The 14,780-nt window shown below is 37.0% G+C and overlaps 1 protein-coding gene across 1 annotated transcript; it reads right to left on the reverse strand.

The window, feature by feature from the left end:
• Positions 1–8,147: 8,147 nt before the first annotated feature.
• On the reverse strand, positions 8,148–8,962 carry LOC104750662 (VQ motif-containing protein 8, chloroplastic). The gene has a single exon (XM_010472493.2). It carries the CDS (start codon positions 8,811–8,813, stop codon positions 8,340–8,342), a length of 474 nt encoding a protein of 157 aa, XP_010470795.1. The 5' UTR covers positions 8,814–8,962; the 3' UTR covers positions 8,148–8,339.
• Between the last annotated feature and the right edge of the window lie 5,818 nt (positions 8,963–14,780).

The following is a 14,780-nucleotide window of genomic DNA, read 5'->3' on the forward strand; positions in this document are numbered from 1 at the left end:
ATTCTCCAGATATCCTCTCTCTCGATTCTGCTTTATCTTCTCATATCATCCCGCTCAGACTTGCCACGTCAGCACACGCAGCCACATCAGCAACTCGGCCGTCTGCGATCTGATGCAGCTCCCTGATTGACACAACGCTCTGCTCGGCACAACGTCTTGTTCCTCACAGCGAGTTGTTGCAGAATTTGCATTTACAATCTCCCCCTTTTTGACTGAGTTCGAAACTCAAGCATCTCTCTGGTACAACCTGAAAAGACACTCCAACAAACACAAACCAGAAACAACACAAGAAACAACTAGACAAACCAGCTTGTTCATTGACCGCAGTGGAAATAAGTCTCCCTCATAAACAAGGATTCTCCCCCACAAGCACAGAGCTCCTCATCATTAGGTTATATCAAAACCAGACACACTCTCCCCCAACTTGAGTGATCAACTAAGTCAAAAACACTTGCTTGCGAACAGAGCTAGAATCAATCCGGAGATCTCGCCACACAGCTGGAAGTACCGTTATCCGAACACAAATCGGCACCTCTTGGTACTGCACACACTCAATCAACAGTTTAGTGCAATAAAGTCTATGGCAAGACAAGAAACAATCTTGATATTGAACACATCTTAACACTCAGAGACCTTATGCTTCACAGAGAATTGATGAGGAACCCAGAAGGAGATCAACCATGTTTTTGTTAAAAGAAAACACGAGGAACATACCTAGAAACCCCTCCAGGTGAGCGTATGCCAGACACCTGTATCAGAACACATGCCATATACTACCACAACCTCTTGGATTGTCAAAGATCGACAGTCGACAATGGTGGCTAGACTTTCACATTGTCATGCCTTCAGTCCTTTCGATGTCAATCAAACATGCATAGACAGCTGGAAATTCTTTGGAGAGATTGAGAAGCTCAAAGCGTCCCTCCTTTTTTTTTTTTCACTGCTTTGATGTTGCACAGTGTCTGGGACTCCCGTCTTTTTGTGCTTCGAAGATCCTGCCATCTAGTGAAATCAATTGACTTAATCAATCACTAAAGTCAGCTTAAGCCTCTGAAAGTATCACAGGGCGTTGTCTCTTCTCAGCTCTTTGACCTCCTAATGACATGACAACGTTTTACAGAGACACGGACCGGCATGACAGGCAACTATTTTCCACTCAGTCTTTAAGTTCAAGACAACTGCTAACCTCTTATGTATCCTAGGATTTCCATGGCCTGATTTGACGTGTGTTCCTAACAGTCAAAATAGCACAGCTCAACAAAGAGTTAGATTTCACAGATCCCAATGGACTTTCTCAGATTCGTGAATCTAGTAAAGTCCAACGGTTTAGTAAACAGAACAGCCAGTTGAAATTCAGTACGGACATGATCAATCTCAATCAGTTTCGCCTCAACCAATTCCCAAATGAAATGATGTCTAATATCTATATGTTTGGTTCGCGAATGTTGAACAGGATTTTTGGAGATGTTTATTGCACTTTGGTTGTCACAATGGATTAAGATAGAGTCAGAAACAATATCATAATCTGCAGCCATCTGCTTCATCCACGTAATTTGTGTACAACATCTACCCAGAGCTATGTACTCTGCTTCAGCTGTTGACAGAGATACACTGTTTTGCTTCTTGTTGTGCCAGGAAATGAGATTGTTCCCCATGAAGAAGCATCCACCACTTGTGCTTCTGCGATCATCTACGGAACCCGCCCAGTCGGCATCACAGTAGCCTATAAGACTGGTGGTTGTGTCCTTGGTATAGTAGATACCAAGTTCAATTGTGCCTTTGATGTACTTGATGATCTTATTCACAAATAGAAGATGTGATTTCTTAGGTCTGGCTTGATATCTGGCACATACACCAACCGCTAAGCAGATGTCCGGACGACTTGCTGTCAGATACAGAAGACTACCAATCATCCCGCGATATAGCTTCTCATCCACATCTTCTCTTGTTTCATCCTTTGAGAGCTTGTCATTCACCCCCATAGGTATCTTGGCCTCCTTACTAGTTGTAAGACCAAATCTAGTTATCAAGCCCATTGCATATCTGCTTTGAGACATGAAGATGCCATCAACTGATTGTTGTACTTGCAAACCCAGGAAGTAAGTTAGTTCACCACACATACTCATCTCAAATTCATCAGTCATATTCTGGACAAACTGATTAACAAGCTGCTGACAAGTTGATCCAAAGACAATGTCATCAACATAGATTTGCACAAACATCAGACCCTTGTCAAGACTCAGAACAAACAGAGTTTTGTCCACACTTCCGCGCACATAGCCTTGATCCAGAAGAAACGTAGTCAACCTCTCATACCAGGCTCTAGGTGCTTGTTTGAGTCTGTAAAAAGCCTTCTTCAGTTTGTACACATGTTGCGGATGCTGTGGATCCTCGAACCCTTTGGGTTGCTCGACATAGACCTCTTCTTGAAGAAACCCATTAAAAAAGGCACTTTTGACATCCATCTGATGCAATGTGAAGTTTAAAGCACATGCCATGCCAAACAGAAAACGGATGGACTCCAACCTTGCCACTGGTGCAAAGGTTTCGTCAAAATTGACTCCCTCTACTTGTGAGTAACCCTGAGCAACAAGACGAGCTTTATTTCTCACAATGCACCCATTTTCATCGCTATTGTTCTTGAAAATCCATTTGGTTCCTACCACATTAACATCCACCGGTCTGCTTGTGAGTTCCCATACATCGTTTCGAGCAAACTGTTCAAGCTCATCTTGCATGGCAGCTATCCAAAATTCATCAGCCAATGCTTCTTTATGATTCTTTTGCTCAACCGAGGAAACGAAACATGCAAACTGTACCAATTCAGAGTCTTGAGGCACTTGTTGATTGATTGATCGCTGTTTCTTTCCAACCAGATGGAGAAAGTCAATTTGTTTTCCCCTGGTAACTCTTCCCCCCCCCCCCCCCTGAATCTCGCCAATAACATCATTAGAGGAGTGATTTCGATGCACTTGAGAGACATCCGGAAGAGGCACACCTCAGAAGAACCACAAGGAGGTGCTGCGAAGACAGGCGGCTCGAGAACACTAGATGGAGCGTCAGGAGTATCAGTTACTGAGTCATCAGGAGAAGAAATTGGTATGAGCGAGACTCGCTGGAAAGAAATGTCATCAAACACCACATTGACAGTCTCCTGAACAGAATGCAGGCGCTTGTTGTAAACACAAAAAGCAGTATTGTTGCCAGAATAACCTAGATTATCCCATCATCACTCTTGGAATCAAATTTGCCCAGCTGATCTTTGTCGTTTAAGATGTAACAAACACAGCCAAAGACATGGAAATAGCTGACTGATGGAGTGCGACCCTTCCACAATTCATATGGTGTCTTGAAGGTGCCTGGGAGAACATACACCGATTGATAATGTAACATGCAGTATTGACAGCCTCATCCCAGAACTGTTGTGGAACCTGATTCCCATGAAGCATTGCTCTTGCCATCTCCTGCAGAGTTCTGTTCTTCCGTTCAACGACGCCATTCTGCTCCGGAGTTCTGGGTGCAGAAAACTGATGCATAATCCCCTGAGCCATGCAGAACTAATCAAACTGCTCATTCACAAACTCACCACCGCGATCACTGTGTATCTCCTTGATAACCCACTTTTTGCCTTTGATTTGAAGAGCCAAGATGCGAAAGCATTCGAGTGTATCTGATTTTTCCCTAAGAAAACGCACCCATGTGTAGCGAGAGATGTCATCGACCAGAACAAAAATGAATCGTTTTCCTGACAAGCTATTGACACGATTGGACCCATAAGATCCATGTGTACCAATTCCAAAATATGCTCAGTGCGCACATCAGGAACTGCCTTGTGTGACACCTTCCCCTGTTTTCCTTTCTTGCATGGTCCACACTCAAAAAGTTGATGAGTCTGGAGTTTAGGTATTCCTCGAACAATGTCTTGATGTGCGAGTTTATGCATGGTGCGTATGTTCAGGTGACCAAGCTTTTGGTGCCACAACTCAGTGTTGGTCCCGGTGGATGCATGAAAGCAATGATTTGTTGACTTTCACATATAGCAGTTATTACATGATCTCTTGCCTTCGAGTTTCACAGACCCTTGTTGATCAAGAGCTTTGCAATCTCGTTTAGTGAAAGTGACATCCAGTCCTTCGTCACACAATTGACTGACACTGATGAGATTCGCCTTTAACCCATCAACCAAAAACACATCTCTCAGACTAAGTTGTGAACTCCCACCAGTAACACCTTTTGCTCCATCACCAAAGGTAACCCGACCAGTAGACACATTCTCAAATTCTGACAGGTTGGTATGGGCTCCAGTCATGTGTCTGGAACAGCGACTATCAAAGTACCACTTCTTTTGATCCGAACCAAACTTACCTTCAGCATGTGACAAACAACGGCTTTTTGAGTGGTCTTATATCTCTAGGATAAGTCACTTGTTGAATGGTCCTTGACATGCGGTTGTTGTACTCAAAACACTGTGCTTTAAAGTGAGTTAGATTCCCACAATACCAACACCCATTCCTTTGACTCCGTGAAACTTGATAGACCAGTCCAAATGCATGATGTGCTGAGTAGTGATTTGCAGCCAAACCATATGGATCCAATGTCTAAGTCATATGCATAGTTCTAAAGGGTGCTCGGTAAGTAGCCTGAAATCTCCTTTGAGTATCAACATTTCTTGCTTGATGAGAATTGGTTTTGATTGGGACTGCCGCTTGTGTCCTTGATTTGATGGGTGTAGCTTCTTTGATTTCTGCATCAAGACCCTTGACAAACTTTGTGGATGTTGAGGCATTGTTACCTTGATACCCAAGTCCCCACTTAGTATTACCCATCCTTCCACTACTCAAAATCGTGTCGAGATCCTTTCTTCCCTTGCTCAGCATTATGATGTTTTTGAGCTGCTCTTCCAATTGCTTTTCTAGTCCCTGGGACTTAGCTCTTTCCTCTTCAAGATCTGACGACAGCGAGTTAAATCTTGCCAGCAGATCTGTTTTTCAGCCAACAGCACATCATACTCCTGAGTTTTCTGAACCAGACTAGAAATTAACAAGGTAACCGGTTCCTCAGGGGGTAGATCTGCCTCGTCATCTTCAGAATCTGACACAACAGCTGGTTGATCCTTTTCACCTTGTTCCACTACTTCATATTCCTCAATGACTCCCAGCAGAGCCACATAGTTATTGAGAACTTCACCATCTTGCTCGTTATCATCAGAGTCACTATCACTCCAGACTATAAACAATTTGGATCTACTCTCTTTAGTAGGACATTCAGCCTTGGAGTGACCATATCTTTTGCATCCATAGCACTGCATCAACCATCTACGTTTGTAGTTAGGGCACTCTGCCTTGAGATGTCCGTATCCATCACACTCCAGACATTGGCGCTCTTGCCTATCACCCCTCTTAAAGTCCCTCTCCGAATCACTTCTAACTGTAGATGGGGATCCTCTGTGCTGACCACGCTCTATTTTTTTGAAAAATTTCCTAACAAGTAATCCAACTTTTTCTTCATCTGCAGCATCTTGTGTCTCAGCATTCTTCGGAGTTTCAACAGCCTTTAGAGCAAACGATCGTTCAGCGCGATGTTCTTTTTTCTTAAGCTGCATCTCAAACGACTGCATCATCCCAACAGCTTGACTGAACTTCAACTCATCAAAGTTCAAGGAAACATCAATGGTAGATCTATGTGGTTGAAATTTGTCTGGAATGCTCTTGAGAAATTTCTTCACCAGCTTCTTGTCCTTGTAGCGTTTTCCCATGATAACAGCTTCCTGTGCGATAGCACTCAAACGACTGTTGTAGCTTGCAATAGTCTCACCCTCTTCCATGGACAGATTCTCGAAATCGGAGGCCAGATTGTTCAGGCGTGTCCTTTTTACATTGCTAGTTCCTTCAAAGATAACTTGGAGGATATCCCAAGCTTCTTTTGCTGCCACACAACCCTGGACACTATTGAACTGATCCAGTGGTAGGGAGTTGAAAATCACCGAAAAGGCCTGAGAGTTGTGTTTAGCCTCAGTCTTTTCTTCAGCAGTCCACTGCTTCCGAGGTTTAGCCATCGATTCTCCCTCATCATTTTTGACCATTGGTTCGGTCCAACCATCTTCAACTGCAAACCAGGCCTCCATGTCGATACCTTGAATAGCCTATTTGATCGACACCTTCCAATGCCCATAATGCTCTGGATCCAGTTTCAGAACTTTCGGTATCGCAACAAAAGTTTGTGGTTTCTCCATACCTCTTGTCACAAGATCTCATCTGTTGAAAAGACAAACAGACTTTTATCAGGTGTCTGCTCTGATACCAATTGTAAAGGTATAGAGGAATAACACCACAATTTCCTGCTTGGAAAACGCCAAGCACACGTTCTTACTATTTATTCTTATCAAACTCTTATCCGGTTTACAAGAATAAATCTAAGCACATCTCTCTTCTCTATCTAAACTCTCACCAATATAGATCTAAGAGAAACAACACTCACCTTCTTAGCTTTCTTTTTGTTAGCCTTGAAATTACAATCTCTCGCAAAAGGTTTTTCTTAGTGTTGAGAAACCTACGACACACCCCCTAGATCTTTTATATTTGATCATCCTTAAACCCTAAAAAGATTTTCAAATCTTCACGTAAGGCAATATCTTGTTTGCCACAATCCACTTCCCTTAACCATCGCACACAATATTCTCCAGATATCCTCTCTCTCGATTCTGTTTTATCTTCTCATATCATCCCGCTCAGACTTGCAACATCAGCAACTCGGCCGTCTGTGATCTGATGCAGCTCCCTGATTGACACAACGCTCTGCTCGGCACAACGTCTTGTTCCCAGCGAATTGTTGTAGAATCTGCATTTACACTTTTTTTCATTTTTAAGAACACACAATTAAGATCTACCATTGTAATCATACAATTTTCATTTTTAAATACTTGTTTTTATCATTTTAGATTATTAAAATTTGATAATTAATAAACAAAAATTAAAAAATTATTATATAAATGATTGAACAACTTTCTATGGATTTTCTAATGGAGAAATGATTTTGCTAAAATTCTTTTAGAGTTGCTTTAATTAATTTAGTATTAATTATATGATTAATTAATACGTGAGTAAAAATAAATCAATAACATAATCACATATACAAGTGGGAAAAAATAAATTCATAGTGGGAATAAATTATTTATTTTTATCAAATAAAACAAAATTAATTATAATTGCTGTCTCAATAACGGGCCTAGGATCTATAATGATTAATATAGAGATATATTGATATATTTTAGTTAGTCATCTGGCTCAATAAGAAGGCCCTATACGCCAATAAGAAGGCCCTATACGCATTACAAGATTATATGAAGACAAGTTATATTTGTCTCTCCTGAGTCTCACCTTTTGATGAATTTTAAATTTGTTGAGGTGAACATATCATTCTGTTTTTTTTTTTCCCCTTTTGATCAAAGTTGATTAGGTGAACATATCATTAACATCATTTTTAGAAAAGAAAAACGAATTGTCTATCAAATTTTACAGAAAACTATAATTTAACTAATTTTGCTAGAATGTCAGAATAAAGATTTAAAATGTAGGAATTTGTCAAAATGAAATTTTCTTTTAACCACCTGTTGGCTCTCCCAAACTGTAAAAAAAAATTGGTACTTATGTAAGCTGCAATTAAACTTGGTCGTAGATGTGCTACAAGAAATTCAACGTGACCCAGTCCCAGAGTCATTTGCTAAATTGCTGTCTTTCTCTTTAATCTTTCTCAAATAATGAAAAATTTACAGCAGTTTTGAATTTCTATATAGATGAGCGATAGACGACTGATCTTTCTGTAGCGATATTAATTATAGTCTTGTGACATCTTTTTGTAAACTTTAATATTCTTTCACAATTGAGCAGCTTTCGTATGATGACATTTTATCATGATAAACCCAAATTAAAAGAGCGGAAAAAATTAGCAAGAAGAGAAAATAAATTAAAATACTACTATTTTTATAGCTTCCAAGTTCTAATTAAGTTACATTTATATATATATTTTACTAATGCAAAACTTATTTATCCACTTAGTCATTAATCAGATTCATGGAACAATTTTTGTTGATATATATTTTTTTAAACTGTCAAAAAAAAAAAAAAAAAAAACTGCCGTTACAGAAAATATTTTAAAAACCTAACTGTTACGTATTAAAATTCAACCAAATAGAGAGTGACATATCTTTTTTTTGGTTTATGAAATAAGTGACACTTACACCAACTAATCAAGACTAAGTAAAATAACTTATCAACAAACGAATGAACAAACTATTGTACATATAATACAACATCATAGAAGTATATTATAAATCAAAAGTCTTATTTGAACTTAAAAACCGAAGGTGAAAACGAATCGGTTCCGTTCGGGGACATGTATAGAAGTTGAGTTGGAGAACCAAACAAAGTCATCGAGCTCGGTGTGAACAATGGCATATCAGCTAGCTTTTGTCGTTGTGTTCTCTCCTGGCTAAACGGTTCCGCCGTGTAATGATCACCACCGACGTTAACCTCTTCCGTCACCACGGAAGATGATGATTCGCTGACATCGTAATTATTGTTCCGTCTAATAATATCCTCTAGACCGGTGAGCCTCTGAACCAAGGCCATGAAGTCCTCGGCCCGCGTGTGGATCACTTTGGGAGAGTGCGTGTAGATGATCACCGGACCTGCCCGTCCATGTGGCCGTGGCTGAGACTTACACAAGGTCGTTTTCTTGATGGTGTGCGATCCTCCGGAGAGTTTTAGCGACGGAGGACGTGAGCCGTTGATCTCATGGCATCTTGTGGGAATCATGGTTAGTAATATATCTCAAGAGAATGAAGAATGAAAGATCAAAGGATGGCTTTGCAAATAAAACGATCTTGGTTGATGTAATACGTATATATGTAGAGATATTATACATTTTGCGTGTAAGTGTGGTTATAATTAAATCTTATTATATTTGGAGCCAACGATTCTGACCGTTGACTTTAACATACGATGAGAGTTTTGAATTAGAACTGCTGTTGTGTTTGAATAGTAGCCATGGCTCAGGTATATTCTGCTTATCAATAGTTTCTATTTTATTTTCGAAATAAATTTTTAATTATTTTGGTAAAATAATTCTTCATTTTTGTTCATCTTTGAATATTACTGGCTGTGAACAATGACCACCATGCAAGGTTGGCTGAAGGAGATAGTTGAAACAACCTTTTACTTCTCTTCTTTTACGTAATAATAAATTTTTTTAAATGTTCAAAAATATCGTCTTGTTTTTTTTTCTTTTTTAAAAAATAAATTAAACCCACTTACTGGCAGCTGAAACTATTAATCTAATTTTCCCTTCTCCAAATTGCTGGGTAGTATAGCTATTATTAGTTTATATCATTGACATTGTTTTGTTCTCTCTATTATATACATACACTGGTGGAAGATAAATAAACAACAGATGATTTTTCTTTTCCAATTGGGAGAGTGTAAAATATTAAAGAGTTTAGACTGATTTTAACTTTTTGGCTCTATCAGCCAATCGACATATTTGTACATCTATTTTATAGATATCAAAATCAAGAAGGTATGTTCAATGACTATTGTAACTACTAAGTAGGGTTCTTCCACACAGTTTCCTGATTTAAATACAGTATAATGCGTACATCTGCCTTGAGGATTCGACCAACACTTGTAAAACACTAATTGTCTATCAAAAAGTCAAAGGCCTTTTTTACATATATATATATATATTAATGTTTCCAACCAAAATAATTGGTGTCAATTAACATGACTAAAACAAAGTTTAACGTTTTTTTCTTCACTGCTTAATTATTATTAGAGTCGTCGTTGTGTTACTATTTGGATTTAAATTCATATAAAACACACTGTTGAAAAAAGAAGCAAGTCCCAGTCTTCTTTTCCTCGTCGTTTAACATACAAACTGATTCAAGAGGCTGACGACACATAGTGTGACTTCAATGATTCAGACAAGGAAATTAATCTAAGGTCTGCTAATATCAAATTAAAATATGCGCAAAGATTAACAAGTATACTCACATATCTCAAAACAAAAAGATAAAGAGTACAAGAATCTCGTCAGAGACTATCTTCACTAGTTGTTCTTCTTGCTCTTTAAACATGCTTAACTGAACCATCAACCAGTGAGTTTGATACGCAGATTAAACTACTATTCAGTGAGTTTATAATGTTATGTGTATAAACCATTAGACATGTTCTGATGAAAACGATAAATTTATATCTATATCTTAATGGGTTCTAATTTCTAACTATAATTTTTTTTTAATGGTCCACATGCTATTATTAGTAATCGTGGTATGTAGTAGGCCCAAAGACGAGCCCAAATATCAGGTATGATGAAGTAAACACATTTGTACGTTCAGAAACCCAAAGCAAAGGAGCAAAACGTTCAGAAACCCAAAGCAAAGGAGCAAACAAGTCGCGAGCCAAAACTTGAGGAGTGCCACAATATTGAATTATAGATTGGAATAGCTGAGACCTCGGGATTATAGGATCACGCGCAAACACACCGCACGCGCACTATTGCATCATTGTAGCTAACATTTTGATCTAACTGTGCTATTGTTGTTTAGGCACTGTCATATTTAATGGAACCAAATTATTGTGCTTCGGGAAAGAAAAAATCAAGTAATAAACTAATGGAGTACTACTACTCCTACGGGGAACGATTCAATTTTCGATAAATTTTTTTTGGCTTATTTCAATTGTAAATTTCTTACATACCTCGGATCTCTCCCTTCTACAAGTACTGTTTTATCTTGCCCTTTGTTTTTTTGTCTGTTCGTTGTCCCTTACAATTTGTACTTACATTTCTTTGTTATTTTAATGGAGTATGCATTAACATTAACTTATTTATTAAACAGTTAATTATATGATGAGGCATGTCAGTTTCCTGTTTTAATAAATGTGTTTACTTCATTTTGTTGTGTTAATTAGTCTTCACTAAATTAAACTTAATGGATAATATTTTGGGTCAAAATTTTTACTTCAGTTGTCTTCGGCAAAACATATTTAAAACATGTGTGGATGTTTGGTTAGACATTGACATATTCGCTATGGTTTTTTTTTATTTCACCTAATCAATTTTCCAACTTGCGTATTGTGAAAAAACAACAAAAAAACCTTGCGCACTGAAATAATAAAATGGCTGTTTTTGATATGTCATTTCACGATTCAGTTCTGATAATTTCAAAATGATAGTTGGATAAAATTTAAAAGGAAATCTATTTATCACCAATTCTATTTTAAAAACTAGATTTCGTTATGTGTACTCTTTTGCATATGAGAAACTTCAGTTTAAATTATAAATAAATGCATAAAGAAGAAGTCACATATTATCCTCATTGTCATTATTATTTCTCTTTTTTTTTTTTTTGTCAACTGGAATTATATCGATGTAATACTGCTTTTTACACTTCATCATACATACATACTCCTACCCAAGGCTAAAACAACCTCTTACCGAGAGCTACCTTAAGCCATCCGACCAAATGACTAGGCCTATACCAAAAAATTGTTCAATGCAATGAACATAGATGAAAACTTAAATTCAAACAGGCTCTATAATCCTTTCTGCAACAAAAACACCATCAAGTCATACAGGGTGACCTGCAGCTACATATGACTGGAACCTACCTTCCATCGTTACACTTTGGCCAATCATAAAGGCTCCTCTGTTTGAAGATAAGTTTTCCAAAAAGAATTTCCAGTCTTTGAAAAAATCACGCTATTTAGCAACCTCCATAGATTGGTATCTAAATGAAGACCACACATTAGGGTTGATAATCACTTTTACCAAACATTCCTCTTGCATTGCAAAAATCATTCTGTGATTCCTCATACAATCAATGGCCCATATAAGTCCTTGGAAATGAGCATCCAACTTATCTTTGACCCCAACAAAAGTTGTCCTAATATGCAATAACACCACTCCTTTGTGATCTCGCAACACCCAAGAGCATCCCACTAAGCTATTTCGGCTCGACCAAGACACACCAATATTGCATTTCACCCAATTCAGAGGTGGTGCTTGCCACCCATTAGTAATGTGCAACCCCTGGTTTATTTGATTTCCTTGATCCACTGCTCTACCAACAACACTGTCATCCTCGTTATCATTTTCCCCTTTTTGAGCCTCTGTCCATTCCATCCAATCCTCTCTGCTTTTTTGAACCGAATCTGAGGGAGAGAAGGAATTACCTTCAAAAGAAACTGAGTTCCTATTTTTTCATATCCTCCAGATTACCCATGGAAAGAATTTTCTGAGCACTTCAGGCCATAATGAGTTCCTTTGATTTGATAACAAATAATGCATATTTGAAAAAACTGACCCTTTATGGAGACCCGAACTAGGAGAAGGAATACCTGATAAAGCCCAGATTTGTCTAGAGAGAGAAAAAGCCCAGATTTCTTCATTATTATTTCTCTCTATTGTTGGAGAAAAAAAGAAGATGAAAAAACGATATTAGAACAACCGCTTACACAATTACCGGTTTTGTCGTACACATCGTCAGATCTAATTGGTGAAGGAATATGAAGAAAAAGCGACCATAAAAAAAAAGTGGTTTTTTTTTTATAGATAGTTGTTTACTTCAATATTAATCACTTGTTATTCTCTAATATTTACTTCCATATCTGATGAGAGTGTTATATAATCAAATATTGTCTCACTGGTTGAGCATATATATGTATTGTCTCCATTATCAATTTATTACAAATTTACAGTCATTTCTCTCTATTATGAAAAAATTAATAGGAGAATAACTGCATATTGTTATCCTCTTCTTTCTCTTTTGTTTCAATTTTCAGTTAACTTTTTCTCATAAATATTTCTTTGTCTCATAAGCAGTTTGTGTCATATTTATGTGATAGCATACAAAGATGATATGAGTATCAGCTATTTTCTACTCAGATACTTTGGGTTCTTGTCAATGTATGTTTACGTTTTAAAACTGGTTTGTTGTTTTGGTCTCTCAGATCCACCACACACTACGTTCAAAGGTCGATCCATCTTGCTTGCCATTATGTCATTAATGATGAGTGTATCTATGTTTTATAACTGTTACACTTGGCAGAGATGTGATATTTATTTTCTTACGTTAAATGTCAATATCGCTACAATCTCATTAGCTCAACTGATTTACGGCGTGGATGGGCTTGAGTCTGGTTGTATTTTATGAATAGCCATCCTTGGATCTGCTTGGGGTATCAACGATTTTCTTTGATATTACATCACCAGTAACCAACCATTTGTACTTTTTTCTACATTGCAATGTTTCATATAGCAGTTATGTCAAAAAAGTTGAATAATGAGAAATTTATGTTAGAAAATTATCCGGCTAATCCAAATGATCACGCGATTGAGTGATTGCTGAAAACATGTAAATTATTAAAGGTTAGCCTGGGTTTTAAAATTATCCAATAAAACTAGATTTTAACCCGTGGTACACCGTGTGCATATAATTTTTATTATTATTTATATTTTTTATTATATTTGTTTGTTAAATATTGGATATTTTCAAAATAGAGGAATAACTAAATTTTCCGACCGTTTGTGTGGCTAAATGTTTATATTCATTTTTTAACCGACAATATACTTCATGACCATTTGTTTATTATATTTAGTTTATTTTGTTTAGTGTTAGAGATTCTATATTTTGAATTTTAATTATTATAACAAAAAAATAAGGGATCTAAATACATAGTAAGTCATTTATACGCTATGATTAAGTCATATTTTTCTAATTTTACACAATCATAGTTAAATCAACTTAATTTTTCTATGTCAAATATTCTAATATTAATAGTGTTGACAAATAATAAAATGAGGATTTACACCGTGTTAGCACAAATTTAATGATATTTTATTAATTCCAACATATACTCTTTATAACCCATCTACTATATAACCATATTATCTAGTATTTTAAATTAATTAATTTTACATATTCGTAATATTTTAAAATTTTCTTAAGTTTATATATATTAATTATAATATTCAAATAAATGTGAATCAAAGTTCTTCTTACGTTAAGAATCAAAGCTCATAGGTTTTGGAAAACAAAACCAAAAACGATATCAGCTGCACCCCCATAAAAATCACCTGCATCTTCTCCTGATCTACCTGTTGCCTCAATGCAAAGTTGATACGCGCCATCTTTGAGTACGTCAACCCACTCGATGTTCAGATCCAATTTAAAATTTTCTATTGGGGGTGAGCGGGTAGAAGGAGTTAACATTAGGAGTGGACTGAAACCACTCCTCCTATTCAGTGTCCAAAGCATTGACAAAAATCCTTTGTCACTGGTGATCACTAGTGCGACACCTCCTTTTCGTTAGTCTCCATCCACAGCTTCATCTGAGCTATCAACCACGATCCGCAACATCTTTTTCAACTAGATTTTTCAAAAAAAATCAAAACAAGTCAATTTGATTATGAACAGTCAGGTCTTATGTCAAGTAGAGAACTATTTTGACAGATTGGATGCGAAAAAAAAACACAAAAAAAAACCGTAACATAATATAAATTCTTATGTGAACATAACAAAATATTTAGTCAAAACCATCATAAAAACGACATAAAGGGCGTATTTCAAACTGCTTATGAGGTACTTTGATGTTATTTTCAAAATAACTGTAATTGGAACTAAAATCAATAGGAGTAGGGCAGTAAAAATATCAAGTTTTATGGCTATAAAATCTTGCTCAATTAAAAGAGTCAAAATACTCAGGTTGTTTACAACAAGTGCAAAC

Source organism: Camelina sativa, chromosome 16, assembly GCF_030686135.1.
Source record: "Camelina sativa cultivar CO46 ecotype springtype chromosome 16, ASM3068613v1".
Lineage (NCBI taxonomy): Eukaryota > Viridiplantae > Streptophyta > Magnoliopsida > Brassicales > Brassicaceae > Camelina > Camelina sativa.

Excerpts from the sequence above, each read along its gene's own strand:
- LOC104750662 (XM_010472493.2), bottom strand. The coding sequence starts at position 8,813 with ATGATTCCCACAAGATGCCATGAGATCAACGGCTCACGTCCTCCGTCG.